Raw genomic sequence first — 27,130 nt, forward strand, 5'->3', positions numbered from 1 at the left:
TGCACCGACTCGCCAGTTCAAGGTGCACCGACACGCCAGTTCATGGTGTACCGACTCGCCAGTTCATGGTGCACCGACTCGCCACTTCACGGTGCACCCACTCGCCAGTTCATGGTGCACCGACTCCCAAGTTCAAGGTGCACCGACATGCCAGTTCATGGTGTACCGACTCGCCAGTTCACAATGCACCCACTCGCCACTTCATGGTGCACCGACTCCCCAGTTCAAGGTGCACCGACATGCCAGTTCATGGTGTACCGACACGCCAGTTCATGGTGTACCGACTCGCCAGTTCATGGTGCACCGACTCACCAGTTCATGGTGTACCGACTCGCCAGTTCACAATGCACCCACTCGCCACTTCACGGTGCACCCACTCGCCACTTCACGGTGCACCGACTCCCCAGTTCCTGGTGCACCGACATGCCAGTTCATGGTGCACCGACTCGCCAGTTCAAGGTGCACCGACTCGCCAGTTCAAGGTGCACCGACACGCCAGTTCATGGTGTACCGACTCGCCAGTTCACAATGCACCCACTCGCCACTTCATGGTGCACCGACTCCCCAGTTCCTGGTGCACCGACATGCCAGTTCATGGTGCACCGACTCGCCAGTTCAAGGTGCACCGACTCGCCAGTTCAAGGTGCACCGACTTGCCAGTTCATGGTGTACCGACTCGCCAGTTCACAATGCACCCACTCGCCACTTCATGGTGCACCGACTCCCCAGTTCAAGGTGCACCGACATGCCAGTTCATGGTGTACCGACACGCCAGTTCATGGTGTACCGACTCGCCAGTTCATGGTGCACCGACTCACCAGTTCATGGTGTACCGACTCGCCAGTTCACAATGCACCCACTCGCCACTTCACGGTGCACCCACTCGCCACTTCACGGTGCACCGACTCCCCAGTTCCTGGTGCACCGACATGCCAGTTCATGGTGCACCGACTCGCCAGTTCAAGGTGCACCGACTCGCCAGTTCAAGGTGCACCGACACGCCAGTTCATGGTGTACCGACTCGCCAGTTCATGGTGTACCGACTCGCCAGTTCAAGGTGAACCGACTCGCCAGTTCAAGGTGCACCGACTCGCCAGTTCAAGGTGCACCGACACGCCAGTTCATGGTGTACCGACTCGCCAGTTCATGGTGCACCGACTCGCCAGTTCATGGTGCACCGACTCGCCAGTTCAAGGTGCACCGACTTGCCAGTTCACAATGCACCCACTCGCCACTTCACGGTGCACCGACTCCCCAGTTCCTGGTGCACCGACATGCCAGTTCATGGTGCACCGACTCGCCAGTTCAAGGTGCACCGACTCGCCAGTTCAAGGTGCACCGACACGCCAGTTCATGGTGTACCGACTCGCCAGTTCATGGTGTACCGACTCGCCAGTTCAAGGTGAACCGACTCACCAGTTCAAGGTGCACCGACTCGCCAGTTCAAGGTGCACCGACACGCCAGTTCATGGTGTACCGACTCGCCAGTTCATGGTGCACCGACTCGCCAGTTCAAGGTGCACCGACTTGCCAGTTCACAATGCACCCACTCGCCACTTCACGGTGCACCCACTCGCCAGTTCCTGGTGCACCGACTCCCCAGTTCACGGTGCACCGACTCCCCAGTTCACGGTGCACCGACTCGCCAGTTCAAGGTGCACCGACATGCCAGTTCATGGTGCACCGACTCGCCAGTTCATGGTGCACCGACTCGCCAGTTCAAGGTGTACCGACTCGCCAGTTCATGGTGCACCGACTCCCCAGTTCAAGGTGCACCGACTCGCCAGTTCATGGTGTACCGACTCGCCAGTTCATGGTGCACCGACTCACCAGTTCATGGTGTACCGACTCGCCAGTTCACAATGCACCCACTCGCCACTTCACGGTGCACCCACTCGCCACTTCACGGTGCACCGACTCCCCAGTTCCTGGTGCACCGACATGCCAGTTCATGGTGCACCGACTCGCCAGTTCAAGGTGCACCGACTCGCCAGTTCAAGGTGCACCGACTCGCCAGTTCAAGGTGCACCGACACGCCAGTTCATGGTGTACCGACTCGCCAGTTCATGGTGTACCGACTCGCCAGTTCAAGGTGAACCGACTCACCAGTTCAAGGTGCACCGACTCGCCAGTTCATGGTACACCGACTCGCCAGTTCATTGTGTACCGACTCGCCAGTTCCTGGTGCACCGACTCCCCAGTTCCTGGTGCACCGACTCCCCAGTTCACGGTGCACTGACTCGCCAGTTCAAGGTGCACCGACATGCCAGTTCATGGTGCACCGACTCGCCAGTTCATGGTGTACCGACTCGCCAGTTCAAGGTGTACCGACTCGCCAGTTCAAGGTGCACCGACTCGCCAGTTCACAATGCACCCACTCGCCAGTTCCTGGTGCACCGACTCCCCAGTTCACGGTGCATCAACTCGCCAGTTCAAGGTGCACCGACTTGCCAGTTCATGGTGCACCGACTTGCCAGTTCAAGGTGCACCGACTCGCCAGTTCCTGGTGTACCGACTCGCCAGTTCAAGGTGCACCGACTCGCCAGTTCAAGGTGCACCGACACGCCAGTTCATGGTGCACCGACTCGCCAGTTCATGGTGCACCGACTCGCCAGTTCATGGTGTACCGACTCGCCAGTTCAAGGTGCACTGACTCGCCAGTTAATGGTGCACTGACTTGCCAGTTAATGGTGCACCGACACGCCAGTTCATGGTGTACCGACACGCCAGTTCATGGTACACCGACTCGCCAGTTCGCGGTGCACCGACTCGCCAGTTCACGGTGCACCAACACGCCAGTTCATGGTACACCGACTCGCCAGTTCACGGTGCACCGACTCGCCAGTTCACGGTGCACCGACTCGCCAGTTAACGGCGTACCGACTCGCCAGTTAACGGCGTACCGACTCGCCAGTTCAAGGTGCACCTTGTGTTTCGTGAGAAGTCAGCCAGAAACACTCTTGGTGTTTGGAGATCCTCAGCCATGACAATCCTTTGTCCTCAGCTTCACCTTCTGTTCATCTGCACATTAACGGCCGCAGGAATGTGGCGACTGCAGCCAGCAATGAAACACATGCTGCCCTCGTTGCTTTTTGGACAGGCTGTTTGCTCAACTGGCATGAAGACTTTGTCTCAGCATGCATCAGGCAGTTCTTCATTACAGCTTTTTCACCAGCTTCTTTTGCACATTATTGACTTTCAAGTAGCTTTCTTTTGCCACAATCAGCAAACAATGAGATAATAATCTTAATATGTTATTGTGTGAGTCTAAGATTGACTATCCTGTACACACTCTTAGGATCCGAAAAGGGACCACTCATAAAAAATTTCATAAGTCAGCAATAAGTAGATATATATATATATATATATATATATATATATATATATATATATAAATAATTGTATTTTTGTATTTATTTTGTATTTACATTTATTTACTTTTAATTTTAGTTTTTTATTTTGATGCTTAAAATATTTAAACAAATTCAGTTCTGTCTAACATTATTTTACACACATATATATATATATATATAAAACGTTAAATAAACATATATATATATATATATGTGTCTATTTAACGTTATTTCATTGTATATATATACATATATATATATAAAATCATTAAATAACTTCAAATAGACATATATATATATATATATATATATATATATATATATATATATATATATATATATATATATATATCCATCCATCCATTTTCTACCACTTATTCCCTTTGGGGCCGCGGGGGGCGCTGGTGCCTATCTCAGCTACAATTGGGCGGGAGGCGGTGTACCCCCTGGACAAGTCGCCACCTCATCACAGGGCCAACACAGATAAACAACATTCACACACTAGGGACCATTTAGTGTTGCCAATCAACCTATCCCCAGGTGCATGTCTTTGGAGGTGGGAGGGGCCTATCCCCAGGTGCGTGTCTTTGGAGGTGGGAGGGGCCTATCCCCAGGTGCGTGTCTTTGGAGGTGGGAGGGGCCTATGCCCAGGTGCATGTCTTTGGAGGTGGGAGGGGCCCATCCCCAGGTGCATGTCTTTGGAGGTGGGTGGGGCCCATCCCCAGGTGCATGTCTTTGGAGGTGGGAGGGGCCTATCCCCAGGTGCGTGTCTTTGGAGGTGGGAGGGGCCTATCCCCAGGTGCGTGTCTTTGGAGGTGGGAGGGGCCTATCCCCAGGTGCATGTCTTTGGAGGTGGGAGGGGCCTATCCCCAGGTGCATGTCTTTGGAAGTGGGAGGAAGCTGGAGTACCTGGAGTAGAACACACGCAGTCACGGGGAGAACATGCAAACTCCACACAGAAAGATCTTGAGCCCGGGATTGAACCCAGGACTACTCAGGACCTTCGTATTGTGAGGCAGACGCACTAACCCCTATACCACCGTGAAGCCAATATATATATATATATATATATATATATATATATATATATATATATATATATATATATATATATATATGAGTTTTTATTTTATTCTTTTTATTATAATGCTTGAGTTCTGTCTATTTAAAGTTATTTTATTATATTTGGCATATATTGGCATTCTCTCAATGAGCTTGAAGAGGTAGTTACCTGGAACGGTTTTCACTTCACAGGTGTGCTTGAAGCTCATGGAGAGAATGCCAAGAGTGTGCAAAGCAGTAATCAGAGCAACGGGTGGCTATTTAGAAGAAACGTAATAGTTTTAATGCCTTCAGTGACAATCTACAATGTAAATAGTCATGAAATTAAAGAAAACACTGAATGAGAATGTATGTTTGGCCTCTACTGTTTATATTATTGTTTTTTTAATCGGCAAGAATGAAATTAATTTGGTTTTCAATGAAACAGCACAGTCGTATACCAGATGAAGGTATGTTTAAAAATGCAGGTATAATGGGGGCCAACAGAGAAAGTGTGTATACTTGATGTTAATATTGTGACTATGTTGTATTATTTCAATGTTGCAGTCACAAACACAAGAACTTTTATGTGTAAACAAAAATATGCTGACATCTCAGGACCTTCAAAGTGAACAATCATCACACAAGGACCACATGTTGCAGAAGAGTTAGGAATGTAACATTTCCCTAATATGGGATGCTTCATCAATCAATCAATCAATGTTTATTTATATAGCCCCAAATCACAAATGTCTCAAAGGACTGCACAAATCATTACGACTACAACATCCTCGGAAGAACCCACAAAAGGGCAAGGAAAACTCACACCCAGTGGGCAGGGAGAATTCACACCCAGTGGGACGCCAGTGACAATGCTGACTATGAGAAACCTTGGAGAGGACCTCAGATGTGGGCAACCCCCCCCCCCCTCTAGGGGACCGAAAGCAATGGATGTCGAGCGGGTCTAACATGATACTGTGAAAGTTCAATCCATAGTGGCTCCAACACAGCCGCGAGAGTTCAGTTCAAGCGGATCCAAGACAGCAGCGAGAGTCCCGTCCACAGGAAACCATCTCAAGCGGATCAGCAGTTACCATGGCAACCAAAAGTGTCCATGGACACTTCCAAAGACTAATATAACAAAGTCCTTACTATCCAAGTTGGACTTTGTGTCATAAAAGGTGAATTGTATAGGATGTTGTTGTGGTTTGTGCAGCCCTATGAGACACTTGTCATTTAGGGCTATAGAAATGAATATTGATTGATGTCCAGGCTGTGGTTAATGTCTCCAGTTTCTTGAATGAATGTCAGTACTGCTCAGTGTTCTCCATAACATCTTTTGTCTTTTCCCCTGACCTCTCTCCCCAAGGCGGTCCCCGAGGCACTTGTCCAGTCATGTCCAAGTCCAAGGATTCCTCCATCATGCACTCCCAGCAGCTGCATGCTGCCATGGCCGACACCTTCATGGAGCACATGTGCCTGCTGGACATCGACTCCGAGCCCGCTGTGGCCCGCAACACCGGCATCATCTGCACCATCGGTCAGAATACTCAATTAGTCTCATCTTCTGGGAGTATTTCAGCCTCAAGGACTTCAAGTGCGTGTCTTTGATGTTCTTATGCAGGACCTGCCTCGCGCTCGGTGGACATGGCCAAAGAAATGATCAAGGCCGGCATGAACGTTGCCAGGATGAATTTCTCACATGGCACACATGAAGTGAGTGAACGTTAATGAATCAATATACTAATAATTATTAGTAAGTACACTCAAGCAAACTTTAATCATCCACACGGGGAAATTGTTCCACACAGTAGCTCCGTTGCAAAGGATGGGAAGGATAATACACACAAGGGAACAAAAGGTATAAAGTAGACTAAAAATGTAAGATAGTAGCAATGTAAAATATAACATATGTATATATACAGTATATTATGTATATGATATTACATAATATATATATATACACACACACACACAATATATAGCAAATCCCAATTACCATGTACAATATTACAGTATACATATATATAAATATATATATAAATATACTGCAGTTGTTGCTGGTATTGTCTCCTGGAATTTTAAATATACTCCACTTATAAATATGTCTTATTTGTGGCCCACTGCAAAAATAAAAAATAAAAATACAAGATGTATAACATATTCATTTAGTGTTATTTACTTTCGGCTTTTCCCTCTTAAGGGGTCAACAAATAGCAAATTAACTTTTTATATTATTACATTTTATTTTTTTTTAACACTAAATGACCTCCGTGCTGCAAACCTGGCCAAAGTTGAACCCATGAAAGGCAGAAGTATGCACCAGGAAATTTAAAAATCTACTTACTTTCTGGAACAATGCTGTAATTTTATAAGGGCAAATGTAAAGTATTATGCAAAAAAAGTGGTATTTACAGAGTTTATACATATATATATGTATATATATAATATGATTAGTTTATAGAAATCGCTCGTCGGGACCCAGGATGGACCGCTCGCCTGTATCGGTTGGGGACATCTCTACGCTGCTGATCCGCTTGAGATGGTTTCCTGTGGACGGGACTCTCACTGCTGTGTTGGAGCCACTATGGATTGAACTTTCACAGTATCATGTTAGACCCGCTCGACATCCATTGCTTTCGGTCCCCTAGAGGGGGGGGGTTGCCCACATCTGAGGTCCTCTCCAAGGTTTCTCATAGTCAGCATTGTCGCTGGCGTCCCACTGAATGTGAATTCTCCCTGCCCACTGGGTGTGAGTTTTCCTTGCCCTTTTGTGGGTTCTTCCGAGGATGTTGTAGTCGTAATGATTTGTGCAGTCCTTTGAGACATTTGTGATTTGGGGCTATATATATAAACATTGATTGATTGATTGAGAAATCAAGTTATAATTTAAAGACACAATATTGTAAATAAAATGACCAGAATGAAGTTGTAATATGACAAGAATAACTCCGTTTAAGGTTTTATTTTAGAATAAGTTTCACCATGTTTCAGAATGAAATAATTCTGTGTTTTGTTGTACTTGTTCAGCAAATACTTCGTCTTAGTGGACATTAACATGTGACATAAACCTAAAAAAAAAAATCTACATTTTGTAAATAATAACACTTAGTTATCATTATATTTGCTAATATTATATGTCAATTCTATCAATGCAACATTATTCTTAACTTGAAAACTATTTTTCCATTTAATTTATGCAAAATCTTCCTCATTGAAATGAACATAAATCAGAGTTACACACTTAAAAAATGCTGGGTTATCATTTTCTACCCAAATGCTGAGTTGAGCCTGTTGAGTCATATTTATGGGATATTTCTAAGCAGTTATTTCTAAGCAGTCAGGTAGTTTTTGTGTCCCAACCAGTAACCCAGCATCTTACAAAAACTATAAGTTGCAATACTGACTTCCGGTCATGGTCATAAATCCTGATGACATTAGGACTACCAAAAAACCTGAAAATAACCAAGTTATTTGGTAGAATTAACCCAGCAATGCAGTTAAAATAACCCAGCATACAAGTTGAATACCTAACCCATCAAGTTGGGTTAAATCAACCCAGCTTTTGGTGTACTAGTTACCCAGCAGATGGGTAGAAAACTACCCAGACTGCATGACTTTGTCATGGTAGTGAGTGAGCAGCAAGGTAGTGAGAGATCAATCATCAATCAATGTTTACTTATATAGCCCTAAATCACTAGTGTCTCAAAGGGCTGCACAAACCACCACGACATCCTCGGTAGGCCCACATAAGGGCAAGGAAAACTCACACCCAGCGGGACATCGGTGACAATAATGATCCAGTGGGACGTCTGTGACAATAATGATTATGAAAACCTTAGAGAGGAGGAAAGCAATGGATGTCGAGCGGGTCTAACATGATACTGTGAAAGTTCAATCCACAATGGATCCAACACAGTCGCGAGAGTCCAGTCCAAAGCGGGTCCAACTCAGCAGCGAGAGTCCCGTTCACAGCGGAGCCAGCAGGAAACCATCCCAAGCGGAGGCGGATCAGCAGCGCAGAGATGTCGAGGCGGATCAGCAGCGCAGAGATGTCCCCAGCCGATACACAGGCAAGCAGTACATGGCCACCGGATCGGACCGGACCCCCTCCACAGGGGAGAGTGGGACATAGAAGAAAAAGAAAAGAAACAGCAGATCAACTGGTCTAAAAAGGGAGTCTATTTAAAGGCTACAGTATACAAATGAGTTTTAAGGTGAGACTTAAATGCTTCTACTGAGGTGGCATCTCGAACTGTTACCGGGAGGGCATTCCAGAGTACTGGAGCCCGAACGGAAAACGCTCTATAGCCCGCAGACTTTTTTTGGGCTTTGGGAATCACTAACAAGCCGGAGTAAGAGATGGGTGACTTGTCCTTGGCGGTCATGTCATCTACTTGTGGGATCATTCAAGATTTGGCAAGAAATGTGCACATGTGTTGACCTCTCACCTTTTTGGAATAAGGTCACAGTCTTTGCCTTTTGCTGTCTTGGCCGCAGGACTGATATTTGGCCTGATCCTCGATAAAAGGTCAACAACATGACTCTCAAGTACACATTACAGAACTCTCGTATGATCAGTTCTCTGTAGGTCAAGGCTGTCCAACTCTGTCGGACACAAATCTGATGAAGATGGCAAGTCTGAGCAAAGTTTCCCAGCATGCCTTGTGGTCGTTAAAACCATCACTTTTGACTGCATCGTTAACGCGTTATTTTGTACAGACACCGTTTAATATGTCTTAAGTTGTGTAAAGTTAATACAGAGGCTCATTAATTTCTATAATAGCTTATTTCCACACTGAATTTTTTGCGTTTGTATTTTGTGAACTGAATGATTTTAAATCAAAATATGCTGACAATTTAATTAAATACAAGTTTGTCAGCAAAATGTGAGTGTTTAAAAGTGCTGTGTTTTAAAATATAGTTCAATTCAGTTTATAGACATTCAGTGGATAAAAGGTTTGTGTTAAAAAATTCCATAAACATCCATTCATACATTTTCTTCCACTTTTTCTCTTCGGGGTTGTTCAATGGATAAAAATGTTGCGTAAAAAAAATTTAGTGAATAAAAATTCATTGTATAAAACTTCAGTGTTAAAAAAACTGTGTGAAAAATTCAGTGAATAAAAATTCAGTGTAAAAAATATGTTTATAAAAATTCAGTGAATACAACCTCAGTGTATAAAAATTCAGAGTTAAAAAAATTCAGTGTTAAAAAAAATTCAGGGAATAAAAATTCAGTGTATAAAAAGTTTGTGTTAAAAAATTCCATCCCATCCATTCATCCATTGTCTACCGCTTATTCTTTTTGGGGTCGTTCAATGGATAAAAATTTTGTGTTCAAAAAATTCAGTGTAAAAAATATGTTTATAAATATTCATTGTTGAAAAAAAATCTGTGTAAAAAAGTTTATAAAAATTCAGTGAATACAAATTCAGTTTATAATAAAATCAGTTTAAGAAAATTTCAGTGAATACAAATTCAGCGTATAAAAAATGTGTGTTAAAAAATGTAGAGTTGAAAAAAATTCAGTGTATAAAAATTTAGTGTTAAAAAAATTCAGTGTAAAAAATCTGTTTATAAATATTCATTGTAAAAAAAAAATCTGTGTAAAAAAGTTTATAAAAATTCAGTGAATAAAAATTCAGTTTGTAATAAAATCAGTTTATAAAATTTCAGTGAATACAAATTCAGCGTATAAAAAATGTGTTAAAAAATTCAGTGTATAAAAATTCAGTGTTAAAAAAATTCAGTGTTAAAGAAATTCGGTTTCTAAAAAATCAGTTTATAAAAATCACTTTATAAAAATTTAGTGAATACAAATTCAGTGTAGAAAAATTTAGTGTCCAAAATTTTTAGTGTTGAAAAATTTCAGTGTTAAAAAAATTCTGTGAATAAAAATTCAGTGTTAAAAAATGCAGTTTATACAAAAATCAGTGAGTACACATTCAGTGTATAAAAATTTAGTGTTAAAAAAATTCAGTGTTGAAGTGAAGAGAATTATATTTTCACAGCACTTTTCTCAAGCGACTCAAAGCGCTTTTACATGTGAAACCCAAGTTCCATCTAAAGCAGTGTGGGTGGCACTGGGAGCAGGTGGGTCAAGTGCCTTGCCCAAGGACACAATGGCAGTGACTAGGATGGTGGAAGCGGGGATCGAACCTGGAACCCTCAAGTTGCTGGCACGGCCACTCTACCAACCCAGCTATACCGCCCCATGTTAAAAAAATTCAGTGTTAAAAAAGATCAGTTTTGAAAAATGAGCTATTTCTGTAAAAGATTGAAGCCTTGCAGCCTGTCTCAGAACCGGCCAATGAGGTGTCAAGTTTGAGGTCACGTGACACAGTTCGTACTAAATAAGCAAATTAACCCCCACAAGTTGAATGATTGCAACTGATAGCAATCAGACACTCTTAGTAAGAAAGGTTAGTTCTATTAATACCTCTGTGACCTCTAGTATTTAAATATGTTCCATGCGGGCTGAATGCTGCTTCATGTCCAAATAGTCCCGTGGACCGCATGTCACCTCTGCAACTTCTTGCTACATGTACTGGTCAAAGAAACTTTGAAGTAAGGGTGCCTGGCACGGACAAAATGTGTGCTCACCTATTAATAGTTTTTTTATGTATGAAGGCATGGTTCCAATCTTTGCACTCCCTCCATATTCCTTTTTGCACCATGAGCCTTTCTATGGCAAGTAATTACATGGATCAACACAGCCTTAATATACACTTTGTTAAAACTGCTGATCTAACTACTGTACGCAGGAATCATTCTAATAATACCTCAAGCAGCTGTTTTCTGTGGTCTGCTAAAAATGGTCTTGCAGTTGTCATTCAGGGTTTACTGCTTGCCAGCGCTTTTATTTTGAAATCATTCAACACCTCGAACTATGAATTCTAGTACCAAACCCAAAAGCAGTGAAGTTGGTACATTGTGTAAATGGTAAATAAAATACAATGATTTGCAAATCCTTTTTAACCTAAATTCCATTGAATAGACTGCAAAGACAAGATATTTCAGTCCTTTTTACCCACAGCCATCAGACTCTATTATGCATATGTTCCTTTTCGACTCTACTTAAATGTAGAATGTATTTACATTATTCACATGTGAATAATGCTGTATAATAGACTGTATTTATATTATTCACATGTGAATAATGCTGTATAATAGACTGTATTTATTTTATTCACATGTGAATAATGCTGTATAATAGACTGTATTTATTTTATTCACATGTGAATAATGCTGTATAATAGACTGTATTTATATTATTCACATGTGAATAATGCTGTATAATAGACTGTATTTATATTATTCACATGTGAATAATGCTGTATAATAGACTGTATTTATATTATTCACATGTGAATAATGCTGTATAATAGACTGTATTTATTTTATTCACATGTGAATAATGCTGTATAATAGACTGTATTTATTTTATTCACATGTGAATAATGCTGTATAATAGACTGTATTTATTTTATTCACATGTGAATAATGCTGTATAATAGACTGTATTTATTTTATTCACATGTGAATAATGCTGTATAATAGACTGTATTTATTTTATTCACATGTGAATAATGCTGTATAATAGACTGTATTTATATTATTCACATGTGAATAATGCTGTATAATAGACTATTTATTTTATTCACATGTGAATAATGCTGTATAATAGACTGTATTTATTTTATTCACATGTGAATAATGCTGTATAATAGACTGTATTTATTTTATTCACATGTGAATAATGCTGTATAATAGACTGTATTTATTTTATTCACATGTGAATAATGCTGTATAATAGACTATTTATTTTATTCACATGTGAATAATGCTGTATAATAGACTATTTATATTATTCACATGTGAATAATGCTGTATAATAGACTGTATTTATTTTATTCACATGTGAATAATGCTGTATAATAGACTGTATTTATATTATTCACATGTGAATAATGCTGTATAATAGACTGTATTTATATTATTCACATGTGAATAATGCTGTATAATAGACTAATTATCATCCATCCCATCCATTTTCTACCGCTTATTCCCTTTTGGGGTCGCTGGTGCCTATCTCAGCTACAATCACATGTGAATAATGCTTTATAACAGACTGTTTTTATATTATTCCCAAGATAAAAATAGTAAAAAAGTGTTTATTGTCTATTGTGAGCGAACTGTAGGGCTGAATTCCCCCCAGAGATCAATAAAGTACTTTCTATTCTTTTTTATTCTATCCTACTTAACATTGAACAGGTGAACTTTTATTTTTTGCAAATATTAACTAATTTGGAAATTAATGTCTGCAACATGTTTAAAAAAAGCTGGCACAAGTGGCAAAAAAGACTGAGAAAGTTGAGGAATGCACATCAAACACTTATTTGGAACATCCCACAGGTGTGCAGGCTAATTGGGAACAGGTGGGTGCCATGATTGGCAATAAAAACAGCTTCCATGAAATGCTAAGTAATTCACAAACGAGGATGGGGTGAGGGTCACCACTTTGTAAGCAAATTGTCGAACAGTTTTTGAACAATGTTTCTCAACGAGCTATTGCAAGGAATTTAGGGATTTTACCATCGACAGTCCGTATTGTCAATCTAAAGGTTCAGAGAATCTGGAGAAATCACTGCACGTAAGCGATGATATTACAGACCTTCAATCCCTCAAGCGGTACAGCATCAAAAAGCGAGATCAGTGTGTAAAGGATATCACCACCTGGGGCTCAGGAACACTTCATAAAACCACTATCAGTCACTCCAGTTTGTCGCTACATATGTAAGTGCAAACTCTACTATGCAAAGCAAAATCAATTTATCAACAACACCCAGAAACGCCACCGGCGTCGCTGGGCCCAAACTCATCTAAGATGGACTGATGCAAAGTGGAAAAACGTCCTGTGGTCTGACGAGTCCACATTTCAAATTGCTTTTGGAAACTGTGGACGTGGTGTCCTCCGGAACAAAGAGGAAAATAACCATCCAGATTGTTATAGTTTAAAAGCCAGCATGTGTGATGGTATGGGGGTGCATTAGTGCCCAAGGCATGGGTAACTTACACATCTGTGAAGGCACCATTAATGCTGAAAGGTACATACAGCTTTTGGAGCAACATATGTTGTCATCCAAGCAACGTTATCATGGACGCCCCTGCTTATTTCAGCAAGACAATGCCAAGCCACGTGTTACAACAGCGTGGTTTCATAGTAAAAAAGAGTGCGGGTACTAGACTGGCCTGCCTGTAGTCCAGACCTGTCTCCCATGGATAATGTGTGGTGCATTATGAAGCGTAAAATAGCACAACAGAGACTGTTGAACAACTTAAGCTGTACATCCAGCAAGAATAGAAAATAGTTCCATAATGTGTCTCCTCAGTTCCCAAACGTTTACAGAGTGTTGTTAAAAGGAAAGGCCATGTAACACACTGGTAAAAATGCCCCTGTGTCAACTTTTTTGCAATGTGTTGCTGCCATTAAATTCTAAGGTAATGATTCAAAAAAAAAAAAAAAAGAAGTTTTCAGTTCAAACGTTAAGTATCTTGTCTTTGCTGTCTATTTAAATTGAATATGGGTTAAAAAGGAATTGCAAATCATTGTATTTGTTTTTATTTACCATTTACACAACATGCTGACTTCACTGGTTTAGCAGTTAAAGATCTTAGGCACTTGTGGACTAAAGTTTCATCTGTCAGCCTCCAGTTGAAAAGTCCTTCTTTAAAGACATTGTTGTGGATATTTTAAGTTGAATTCTAAATTTATTGCCCACTTTAGAGGTTATACTTGACCCACAACATTTGGATGGTTTTAGTTTAGTTTAGTTGAGTCTTTATTTAAAGGGACAATGCACAGAAACATTAAGCTCAAAGACAGATATGTTCTGTACCAGATTGTAGCTAGATAGCTAATTTCCATCTGGAGTCCCTGGCTAACTAAATTTAAGGGATACAAAAATCATGCAATAAAGTCATACTATAGCATGTAATCAAATTAAGCAAAGTCATAAAATGCCCTTTCAAGGACACATACTTAATATACAATGCAAGCACACCTCATTTACATCATCACACAAAGACAATACACGTTCTTGTTCACATCTGTCATTATTTGAAAAAACAACCACAATTTTAAAAGACACACCTCACAAATTACAACAGAAATGCTCTCATGGATAAATACAATCCACATGAAGTTGATGTGTCAGATATAGTGGCCACCTTAGTGACCGTGTGAGCAGCTTTGAAGGCTCCAAAGCCACTTTTTAACTTCAATTGTAAATGAAAAGTAATCTGTTCGACTTTTCAAGTTTGTTGTGAGGTGATTCCATTCGTTTATGGCTTTATATGAAAGGCTGATTGTGCAGAAGAGGTTTTACATCTGGGTACGCTACACTGCCCCCTGGTGGAGGCTCCTGTGTTTCTAGTTGTCACAGCAGATGTCAACTGGACAAAGTGCTTAAGTGGCGCTGGTGCAGTGTTATTTAGGATTCTATGGGCCAGTCATATGGATGCTAATCTTGGAATGTTAGCTAAGTTTAACAATCTATATTTTTGGAGAAGTAAACAGTGATGGTGGTGTTGTGGTTTTCGGTCAAGGATTTTGAGCTATTGTTTGTGCAAAGTTTCTGATGGCCTCAGTGTCATTTTGCTTGCGACCAACATCCATCCATTTACTACCGCTTATTCCCTTTGGGGCCGCGGGGGGCGCTGGTGCCTATCTCAGCTACAATCGGGCGGAAGGTGGGGTACACCCTGGATAAGTCGCCACCTCATCACAGGGCCAACACAGATAGACAACATTCACACACTAGGGACCATTTAGTGTTGCCAATCAACCTATCCCCAGGTGCATGTCTTTGGAGGTGGGAGGGGCCTATCCCCAGGTGCATGTCTTTGGGAGGTGGGAGGGGCCTATCCCCAGGTGCATGTCTTTGGAGGTGGGAGGGGCCTATCCCCAGGTGCATGTCTTTGGAGGTGGGAGGGGCCTATCCCCAGGTGCATGTCTTTGGAGGTGGGAGGGGCCTATCCCCAGGTGCATGTCTTTGGAGGTGGGAGGGGCCTATCCCCAGGTGCATGTCTTTGGAGGTGGGAGGGGCCTATCCCCAGGTGCATGTCTTTGGGAGGTGGGAGGGGCCTATCCCCAGGTGCATGTCTTTGGAGGTGGGAGGGGCCTATCCCCAGGTGCATGTCTTTGGAGGTGGGAGGGGCCTATCCCCAGGTGCATGTCTTTGGAGGTGGGAGGGGCCTATCCCCAGGTGCATGTCTTTGGGAGGTGGGAGGAAGCCGGAGTAGAACCCACGCATTCACGGGGAGAACATGCAAACTCCACCCAGAAAGATCCCGAGCCCGGGATTGAACCCCAGACTACTACTTCGTATTGTGAGGCAGACGCACCAACCCCTCTGCCACCGTGAAGCCCGCGACCAACATGTTATACACTAATAAAAACGAGACATAATCATTGCATTGAAATAAGTTTGAGCTGCCTCCAGTGTTAACAAATTCCTGAACATATTTGTTGTATTTAAGACCTCTGCCAAGTGTTGGGTCTAAAATGACACTCAGGTAACGATATTCAATAACATTTTGTATTATTTCCTCATGAACCGTTATTTTTGGAAAGGATGACATTTTACATTTGTTTACAAAATACATTGTTGCCGTTTTCTTAATGTGTAATGTACAAACTTTGTACTTAACTGTATGTTCCAGTACCACGCAGAGACCATCAAGAACGTCCGCGAGGCAACAGAAAGCTTTGTATCGGGCTCAGTTGCCTACAGGCCAGTGGCCATCGCCTTGGACACCAAGGGACCGGAGATTAGGACCGGGCTCATCAAGGGTGTAAGTTGTCCACAATCACCAAAGATGCCAGCTGGGTTTTGTTGCGAGGACCAAGATCCTGTTCTTGTCCCACAGAGCGGCACTGCCGAGGTGGAGCTGAAGAAAGGTGAGACCCTCAAGCTGACCCTGGATGACAATTACATGGAGAAGTGCGATGAGAAGACTCTGTGGCTCGACTACAAAAACATCACCAAGGTCGTTCAGAAGGGAAGTCACATCTACGTTGATGACGGTCTGATTTCCCTCAAGGTCAAAGAAATCGGTAAGGAGGAAGACCGGCGTGTCCGCCTAATGCTTTAGGTTGAACTGTACTTCAATCTGACCACCCAAGGCAGCGACCACCTGGTGTGCGAGATTGAGAACGGCGGCATGTTGGGCAGCAAGAAAGGCGTCAACCTGCCCGGCGCTGCCGTGGACCTGCCCGCCCTGTCTGAGAAGGACCTTCAGGACCTGCAGTTTGGCGTGGAGCAGGGCGTGGACATGGTGTTTGCCTCCTTCATCCGCAAGGCTGCGGACGTCCACGCCGTCAGGAAGGCTCTGGGCGAGAAGGGGAAGGACATCAAAATCATCAGCAAGCTGGAGAACCACGAGGGCGTGCGCAGGTATGGACATGTTGACCCGCCTCTGTGGTGTAGTGGTTTACGTGGCTGACTTTTCCAAAGTTTATAGCTGATTAAGGTCCGGGGGCGACAAGCAGCCCGTTAAGCTTTTCAATCTGGCCTGCCGGCATACTTGCCAACCTTGAGAACCCCAAATTCGGGACATGGGGGCAGGGGCGCAGGGTTGTAGTGGAGGGGGGGCAAGGTTGAGGTGGGTTGAGAGGGAGGGTTTGGTGGTAGCGGGAGTGTATATTGTAGCGTCCCGGAGGAGTTAGTGCTGCAAGGGGTTCTGGGTATTTATTCTGTTGGGCTTATGTTGTGTTGCAGTGCGGATGTTCTCCCGAAATGCAATGTCTTTAAGTCACGCCCCCAAGATTATTTTCCAAGTGGAAATCGGGTGAAATTCAGGAGAATAGCTACCTCATGAGATTTTTGGGAGGGGCACTGAAATTCGTGAGTCTTCCGGGAAAATCGTGTGAGGGTTGGCAAGTATGCCCGCCGGACATTGCCAAATAATGTTCTTAGATGTTTAAGATGGAAAGTGTAGTTGCAATTATGATGTGCACTCATCTTTTATAATGACTGATAGTCTTCAACTATACCAAGTATTTCAATGCATGGAATCTGTGCTTTTGCATGATATACTAGTTACTATGGTCATGTAATTAGTTACTATGGTCATGTAATTAGTTACTATGGTCCTCTCATGAGTTACTATGGTCCTCTCATGAGTTACTATGGTCCTCTCATGAGTTACTATGGTCCTCTCATGAGTTACTATGGTCCTCTCATGAGTTACTATGGTCCTCTCATGAGTTACTATGGTCATGTAATGAGTTACTATGGTCATGTAATGAGTTACTATGGTCCTCTCATGAGTTACTATGGTCATCTCATGAGTTACTATGGTCATCTCATGAGTTACTATGGTCATCTCATGAGTTACTATGGTCCTCTCATGAGTTACTATGGTCCTCTCATGAGTTACTATGGTCATCTCATGAGTTACTATGGTCATCTCATGAGTTACTATGGTCATCTCATGAGTTACTATGGTCCTCTCATGAGTTACTATGGTCATCTAATGAGTTACTATGGTCCTCTCATGAGTTACTATGGTCCTCTCATGAGTTACTATGGTCCTCTCATGAGTTACTATGGTCATCTCATGAGTTACTATGGTCATCTCATGAGTTACTATGGTCCTCTCATGAGTTACTATGGTCCTCTCATGAGTTACTATGGTCCTCTCATGAGTTACTATGGTCCTCTAATTAGTTACTAAATTACTAGACTTCTTGCCGGGACATATGGTAAAAGAACAAGGTAGGTAGGATCTTACGAACATGTAAGAGAGAATTTACAGTCATTATTAGACAGAAACAAAACAACATGAGAGCAACTTGATGCATCCTGATTAGCATTCTGTCTTCTCATATGATTCTCTTTGGAGATTTGAATTCAGGGTTAAGAATCTTTGTCATCTCCAAGGAAAACACTGGATATGATTCTGGTTGTCTTCCAGCAGTTTAACTCAGTTTTTTGGCGTCATCTGGTGGTTAAAAGGCACAATTACATCCAAACAATATTGTTTTGTTTTGTCATCGGCAATAATGAGAATAATTTGGTAAAAGCGTAGTAATAAACCAGGATTACGGTGTGTTCACAAATAGCAGCTATAACAGGAGTCAACGGGGCCCAAGGAGGTTTTAAGAGAAAGTGTGTATACTTGATTTGTATATTGTAATAATCCCAGGAATGTACGACTTCTGTCTTTGTCTTGTCTTTAATGCACAAAATGTAATTCAAGCACACAACATGTGTCTCCATCCCTTTTCCGGGCAAAAACTCCAACTCCTACTTCCTAGCAACAACGTCACTTTCCTAACTTTCCTGGAAGTCATTGGCCAACACCCCGTAGCCAGCCGCTACAATATCCTTTTTAACAATGGAAACAGGGCAGTTTTATTTTGGAAAAAAAAACAATCAAAAAACCTTGTAAAAATTTCCCTTGTGAAATTTCAGACCGCTAACCTTCAAACTAAACAATCACGTTAGGAAGACATGTAAGGCCCGTTTTGGGCCCTTGGGATTAGGCAGGGGTCAGCAACCCAAAATGTTGCAAGTATTGGACCACAAATACCAAAGATTATTCGGTTTCGAGTCACAAAAAATTAAAATACTTATATAAGTGTTATAAGAATGGCAACATATGATTTAAGTGTCCATATTAGCTTTATCTACCTACTATCAAAATGACTTTAAGTCTTTGTGGAGGTTGCCCCCTAGTGGGTTCTTTAGACCACCACACACAGACATGAGAGCCCGGTTCAAGTTCACAATGAAGATTTATTTTCCTTAATATTTCTTTGTATTGCTTTTCAGCAATTGTCTGTCCGTGTCTGTCACACTCTCGCTCTCACTCCAACTACGTCCCTCCTCCTGGCTGCTGCTTTATAACAAAGCGACAGGTGATTAGATAACCAGGCCCAGGTGGCCCATCTATGCACCTGTCGCTGTTTTCGAGGCCAGTCCTGGAACGTCCCGCTTCGCTGCAGGACCGCAGGCCACCCCCACAGTCTTATATAAGTGTTATAATGAAGACAACACATGATGTAAGTGTATATATTCGTTATATTAGCCTACTGTCAAAATGACTGCGCGTCACAGGCTACACAAATCTTTGTTGACAGAAATGTTGAAATTTAATATTTATCCTACACATTTTTACAACATTGAAAAACATTAGTAAAACCTCCCAGAAGGTGAGATAACTCCTGGAAATGACCAAAAAGGTACAGATGTGTGTGTCCAAGTTAAAGGAAACAGCAGGCCATCTTCTTGGAATGGATTTATTACAATCTTTGCAAGATGGGTAATGTTTGCTGTGGTCTGGAACAACATGTCACACAAACAACTATCAGAATTGCAGTCAATATTACATATAGATAGTGTCCTGATACATGCACAACTAAATTAAATATACAGTGGACATAAGTAAAGGAAATTAAATGAGCTCAAATATAGCTACAAACGAGGCATAACAATGCAATTAGTACATATAGCTTGCCTAAATAGCATGTTAGCATCGATTAGTTTGCAGTCATGCAGTGACCAAATATGCCTGATTAGGGCTCCAACAAGTCAATAACATCAACAAAACTCAACTTTGTGCATTCATGCACAGCATAAAACTCTTGGTGGACAAAATGAGACAAAGGAGTGGCATTTCAGTGGCAGCGTCGGAGAAAGTTGTACATGTCAACAAACGGTTGAGTCACAGTCCACACAACTATGGTGAGGGCTGCTGAAATTAGTAAGACCAAATAGTCTCATCAGTGAAGCATTAACACAAACTTATTAAACAGTGGTCTTTCTAACAATTAGGAAGGTTTGTGTCGTGTTTGTCCCCCTGCAGAAACCATATTATGACAAAAAACATATTTTTATCCCATTCCCATACATTTTTGAAAAAAGCTCCATGGAGCCACCAGGGCGCCGCTGAAGTGGAACAAATGTTTACCTTAACCCAATAAACATCTGTTCAGTATTTTAACATAAATGTGTTTGATACTGAACAGATGTTTACCCTAACCCAATAAACAACTGTTCAGTATTTTAACATAAAAGTGTTTGATTGTGAGGCATCAAAAGCCACAAAATGCAAGGGGTCCATCAGACCCACAAACGCTGGCTGAGTAACAATATGAACGTTGCACAGAAAATTTCTCTGCCAGTTTCTGCATCCCACCGGGATTCTTCTTTTGTGTTTCTGCACCTGCGGTTTCCACACAAGGTTGCAACATTGTCAACACTGTCTGCTCTCATTTTCTCGCACATTTGACTCTCTGATGTTCTGTGTACCTACACTCTGACCTCCTCCTCAGTATTCTAACAAAGTGTTTGATTGTGAGGCATTAAAAGCCACAAAATGCAAGGGGTCCAGCAGGCCCACAGACACTGGCTGAGTAACAATATGAACACTACAAAAGGGTTAAGCTAATTCTTTAGAAAAATTGATATTTATGAAAGTTATCGAATTTCTTTGTTAAAGATTCGACGAGATCCTTGAGGCCAGCGATGGCATCATGGTCGCCCGTGGCGATCTGGGTATTGAGATTCCAACAGAGAAGGTCTTCATCGCCCAGAAGATGATGACTGGCAGGTGCAACAGGATCGGCAAGCCCATCGTCTGTGCCACACAGGTGCGTAGGGAAGTCTCGCCCTTCGCCTACCTTTGTCCGTCTGAGCGGCTCATGTGTGGCCCGCCTTCAGATGCTGGAAAGCATGACCAAGAAACCTCGTCCGACACGCGCAGAGGCCAGCGACGTCGCCAACGCCGTGCTGGACGGCAACGACTGCATCATGCTGAGCGGGGAGACCGCCAAGGGAGACTACCCCCTGGAGGCCGTGCGCACGCAGCATCAGGTGAGTGCCCGCAGAAAGTGTGAATGTTGGAAGAAACATCTTAAGAGTAAACACTCTAACCACTAGGCCACTGTCTCAGTGGCCTAGTGGTTAGAGTGTCTGCCCTAAGATGGGTAGGTTGTGAGTTCAAACCCCGGCCAGGTCATACCAAAGACTATAAAAATGGGAGCCATTACCTCCCTGCTTGGCACTCCACATCAAGGGTTGGAATTGGGGGTTAAATCACCAAAAGGATTCCTGAGCACGGCCATCCTTCTACATTTACAGGTATATTCATAAATTGGAACTGCAACGTGGCTCTCAGTAAAAAACTATTCTCTTTTATACCCTTTCATTCTAGACTTCTAGAGTGTTTGATTATCACATTACTCTAAATGTATAAGTCCACAAACACAAAGAGGGATCCTAGAGGGCCAGGCCAATCTTTCCTTATCTCTAAACTAAAACTGAAGAAATGCATAGTGTGTTCAGGGCTTCAGTACAGTGTTGATCTCTTGAAGACATGATTGTATTTCACAATTCCTTGAGGGAAAAAAAAAACGCCTGGTTTGGCGTGTGTATAGCAGTATGTGTGCTGTATATAGTATTTAGCCTTCAGAGCAGACCTGGGCAAAATTTAGGCCCGGAGGCCACATATGGCCTGTTAAGATTTTTAATCTGGCCTTTCAGACATTCCCAAATATTTGTTTTAAGATGGAATGTGTAGCTGCCATTATGATTTGCCGTTTTCTAATGACCCTAAGTCTTCAACTATACTAAGTTTTTACATGCTGGGAATCTGCATAACATAAGAGTTATTATGGTCATCTTATTAGTTACTATGGACATCGAATTAGTTACTATGGTAATGTAAGTTACAACAGCTCAGTGTGAGTGGGGAGTGTTTCCACAGAGTGTTCCAGAATGGCCAGCCTGAAATGTGGGTGTCAGGGACCGACGCGGAAGGAGATTTTACAACTAAGTTCTAAAGCTTAGTGATACATCAGATATATTATATTGTATTTGTTTTGTTTTCTTATCCTTCACGCACATATCGCTGTTTTTTTGCATTTACCTTAATTGTATAATATGTTGATGAAGAGGGTGTGTGGCGTGCTTTTGTCGTCAATATTCAGTGTTTTATCCTTCATAGTCAATATTGTATATCCCACATTCTTTGTTTTCATGTACATTCTGGGTGTCTCACTCAGTAAAAAAAATGAAAAACTCCATTCCGTGTTTCAAGGCGGTCTGTCAAAACGTTTTAGCATTTAATCAGACATTATCTTGAGGTTTTGTATTAAAGTTCTTAAAAATAGGGCCCAAGCACACACAATGTACAGCCGATTTTGTGTGTACATACATACAAACCCCATTTCCATATGAGTTGGGAAATTGTGTTAGATGTAAATATAAACAGAATACAATGATTTGCAAATCCTTTTCAAGCCATATTCAGTTGAATATGCTACAAAGACAACATATTTCATGTTCAAACTCATAATTCTTTTTGTAATATTTCTCTATTTTGTTTCCTTTTAAACCCCCATTATTTACTTTTTAAAAAAAAATTCTCTCAACTCTGTACACTGCTGCTGGAATTTTAATTTTCCAGAAGGAACTCTCCTGAAGGAATCAATAAAGTACTATCTATCTATCTATAAACATTTTTTTTTGCAAATAATAATTAACTTTGGAATTTGATGCCAGCAACACGTGACAAAGGAGTTGGGAAAGGTGGTAATAAATACTGATAAAGTTGAGGAATGCTCACCAAACACTTATTTGGAACATCCCACAGGCGTGCAGGCTAATTTGGAACAGGTGGGTGCCATGATTGGCAATAAAAACAGCTTCCCAAAAATGCTCAGTCTTCCACAAGAAAGGATGGGGCGAGGTACACCCCTTTGTCCACAACTGCGTGAGCAAATAGTCAAACAGTTTAAGAACAACCTTTCTCAAAGTGCAATTGCAAGAAATTTAGGGATTTCAACATCTACGCTCCATAATATCATCAAAAGGTTCAGAGAATCTGGAGAAATCACTGCACGTAAGCAGCAATGGCCAGCAATGACCGTGACCTTCGATCCCTCAGACAGCACTGTATCAAAAACCGACAATCTCTAAAGGATATCACCACATGGGCTCAGGAACACTTTAGCAAACCACTGTCACTAAATACAGTTGGTCGCTACATCTGTAAGTGCAAGTTAAAGCTCTACTATGCAAAGCAAAAGCCATCTATCAACAACATCCAGAAACGCCGCCGGCTTCTCTGGGCCCGAGATCATCTAAGATGGACTGATGCAAAGTGGAAAAGTGTTCTGTGGTCTGACGAGTCCACGTTTCAAATTGTTTTTGGAAATATTCTACATTGTGTCATCCAGCCCAACGAGGAAGAGAATCATCCAGACTGTTATCGACGCAAAGTTCAAAAGCCAGCATGTGTGATGGTATGGGGGTGCATTAGTGCCCAAGGCATGGGTAACTTACACATCTGTGAAGGCACCATTAATGCTGAAAGGTACATACAGGTTTCGGAACAACATATGCTGCAATCTAAGCGCCATTTTTTTTCATTGACGTCCCTGCTTATTTCAGCAAGATAATGCTAAGCCACATCAGCACGTGTTACAACAGCGTGGCTTCGAGAAAAAAAAAAAAAAAAGAGTGCGGGTACTTTTCTGGCCCGCCTGCAGTCCAGACCTGTCTCCCATGGAAAATGTGTGGCGCATTATGAAACGTAAAATACGACAGCAGAGACCCTGGACTTTTGAAGGACTGAAGCTCTACATAAAACAAGAATGGAAAAGACTTCCACTTTCAAAGCTTCAACAAATAGTTTCCTCAGTTCCCAAACGTTTATTGAGTGTTGTTAAATGAAAAGTTGATGTAACACAGTGGTGAACATGCCCTTTCCCAACTACTTTGGCACGTGTTGCAGTCATGAAATTTTAAGTTAATTATTTGCAAAAAAAAAAAAAAAGTTTACATGAGTTTCAACATCAAATATCTTGTCTTTGTAGCGCATTCAATTGAATATGGGATGAAAAGCATTTGCAAATATAGCCTATATGTTAGTCTAGTAAAGCACTGTACAAGTACTAAGTAAACAGTGAATGATATATCGGGGCTAGATCAGGAGAAACTAAATTCAGCTCTAGGAATGGAGAGTAATGAAAACTGAACACAGGATTTAAGTTTGTTACCAAATTATATTAAAGAATAATAGGAAAAATAAACAAATTCAAATGGCCATTCACACATTCAACAAATTCACAAAATGCTCAAAATGTACAATGTCAGTACTTGATTCAGTCCTTGTTTCTACCAACCAGTTCAGAGTTCATTAGACGGCCCCGCAAAGTCCAGGTTGTGGTGGCAGTGTCCACAGGGGTTTTAGTGGAGGGATGGAGGAAAAGTCAAAGTTCAGGAGGACCGAAATGAACACGTTGCGTTTTGGTAAAGACAAAGGAAAAAACAGGGCGGCTGCTAAGGAGCCTCCTACCCGCCCGGGGCTCGGTTGGGTGGTTTCAGTTCAGTTGGTTGGGTTCCAGGCATAAAGCTTCAGACTCTAGCTCGCCATCCAACCTGGTCTGTATGACAAGAGCAGGAGCAGTCAAATTTACAGTGTGCACACTAAATACATTCAAATAATACTACTGTATTCAAATAGCAAGTGTATTCCTTAATATTGTACAATAAATAATTCATAAATATCATAATTATTATATCAAAATATTCATTCCTCTAATAGTATAAAAATGTAAAGATTGCATCCACAAATAAGGTGCACAGTGGTTGACTGGACTGCATCATAAAGTGTCTTGGATGCTTAGCACTGATAAAAATCAAAGCAAGTCAAACAAACAGGAACAATCAGACAATTGCTGACAATAATACTATTTCATTCATTAGGTTAACTATATTCAGAGAAAGCGGCATAGAAGTAGATGCTAACAGCTCCATTCAAAAGCAATGCAGCGGCTAAGCTACATAAATGCAACTCACTCATTCCGCAGATAAATCACACTCAAACACTCCCACGGCTCCGCTAGTCGGCTCCTACAGTTCGACATGACTACATTTCAGTTAGAAGGCTTAGTTAATTAAAGTAAAGCGTCAAAACCGAGTCACATACCTGCAGTAACCTCAGCGTGTCCCTCTCGCTCTTCCCAAGTTCCCGGAAGCAGCTCACTACCGGGTTTGATGCTTCCCGCGTTAGGTCACGTGACCGCGTGCGTCATTACGTCATCCCCAGCGTGTCCCTCTCGCTCTTCCCGGGAGCAGCCCACTACCGGCCTTTATGCTTCCCGCGTTAGCTCACGTGACCGCGTGCGTCATTACGTCATAATGACGCACGCAAGGACATCTTAGACCAGTGTTTTTCAACCACTGTGCCGCGGCACACTAGATACAGTCTGCTGTGCCGGAGGAGATGATCTCATTTCACCTATTTGGGTTAAAAATATTTTTCACAAAGCAGTAATTATAGTCTGCAAAGTATGTGTTGTTGTTGAGTGTGGGTGCTGTCTAGAGCTGGGCAGAGTAACCCTGTAATACTCTTCCATATCAGTAGGTGGCAGCAGGTAGCTAATTGCTTTGGAGATGTCATAAACAGCGGGAGGCAGTGTGCAGGTAAAAAGGTGTCTAATGCTTAAACCTAAAATAAACAAAAGGTGAGTTCCCCTAAGAAAAGGCATTGAAGCTTAGGGAAGGCTATGCAGAACAAAACTAAAACTGAACTGGCTACAAAGTAAACAAAAACAGAATGCTGGACGACAGCAAAGACTTACTGTGGAGCAAAGACGGCGTCCACAATGTACATCCCAACATGACATGACAATCAACAATGTCCCCACAAAGAAGGATAAAAACAACTCAAATATTCTTGATTGCTAAAACAAAGTAGATGCGGGAAATATCGCTCAAAGGAAGACATGAAACTGCTACAGGAAAATGCCAAAAAACTTGAAAAATCCACCAAACTAGGATTGCAAGACAAGAAGTAAAAGACTACACACAGGAAAACATCAAAAAAGTCCAAATAAGTCAGAGTGTGATGTGACAGGTGGTGACAGTACACCTACTTTGAGACAAGAGCTATAGTCATGCATGCTTGCTTATGTTTTAAAGTCATATCCAACTATTGCCACAACGACCTTTTACTGTCAACTGAGTTTTGTTTTTAATGATTTCTGCTGCTGGTGTGCCTCTGCATTTTCTCAAAAAAAAAAAAAAAAAAGTGCCTTGGCTCAAAAAAGGTTGAAAAACACTGGCTTAGATGACGAAAATAAATAGAAAGGATATTTAATGGGGTTTTGAAAGGATATTTAAACAAAGGATATTTAATGGGGTTTTGTCACCCTGGTTACAGAAATCATTGTATTCTGTTTATATTTACATCCAACAACATGTCCCATGTGCATGTCTTTGGAGGTGGGAGGGGCCTATTCCCAGGTGCATGTCTTTGGAGGTGGGAGGGGCTTATCCCCAGGTGCATGTCTTTGACGGAATGTCTTTGGAGGTGGGAGGAAGCTGGAGGGAACCCACGCAGTCACGGGGAGAACATGCAAACTCCACACAGAAAGATCCCGAGCCCAGGATTGAACCCAGGACTACTCAGGACCTTCGTATTGTGAGGCAGACGCACTAACCCCTCTTCCACCGTGCTGCCCATGAAAATAAAGAACGTGGGATTTACAATATTAACTATGAATGATAAAACACTGAATATTGACAACATATTTTTCAATCAACCGAAACGCAACCAAAATGCAACAAACATAGTGAAATATGAACGCCAAGGGTAAAAAGAAAACCCCACTCTACAATCTCAGGTATCTCAAAGTGACCAAAGTAGCTAATTAG

At 42.1% G+C, this 27,130-nt stretch overlaps 1 protein-coding gene and 1 long non-coding RNA gene across 2 annotated transcripts in view; one reads left to right on the top strand and one right to left on the bottom strand.

Annotated features, from left to right (window-relative positions):
- The window catches only part of pkmb (pyruvate kinase M1/2b), a 38,322-nt gene that overhangs the window by 3,790 nt on the left and 7,402 nt on the right, over positions 1 to 27,130 (top strand). The window contains exons 2-8 of the mRNA XM_061917914.1: positions 5,764 to 5,934; positions 6,019 to 6,110; positions 16,122 to 16,253; positions 16,329 to 16,515; positions 16,585 to 16,855; positions 20,907 to 21,057; positions 21,128 to 21,280. Of these exons, the coding sequence (XP_061773898.1) occupies positions 5,790 to 5,934; positions 6,019 to 6,110; positions 16,122 to 16,253; positions 16,329 to 16,515; positions 16,585 to 16,855; positions 20,907 to 21,057; positions 21,128 to 21,280 (1,131 nt within the window). The 5' untranslated portion in view covers positions 5,764 to 5,789. The remainder of the gene's footprint in view (positions 1 to 5,763; positions 5,935 to 6,018; positions 6,111 to 16,121; positions 16,254 to 16,328; positions 16,516 to 16,584; positions 16,856 to 20,906; positions 21,058 to 21,127; positions 21,281 to 27,130) is intronic.
- LOC133563656 (uncharacterized) lies at positions 24,455 to 25,532 on the bottom strand. The gene is made up of 2 exons (XR_009809080.1): positions 25,401 to 25,532; positions 24,455 to 24,855 (listed from the first exon to the last, which is right to left on the bottom strand). It is a non-coding gene; the product is annotated as an uncharacterized LOC133563656 (long non-coding RNA).

This window comes from Nerophis ophidion, linkage group LG12 (genome assembly GCF_033978795.1).
Source record: "Nerophis ophidion isolate RoL-2023_Sa linkage group LG12, RoL_Noph_v1.0, whole genome shotgun sequence".
NCBI lineage: Eukaryota > Metazoa > Chordata > Actinopteri > Syngnathiformes > Syngnathidae > Nerophis > Nerophis ophidion.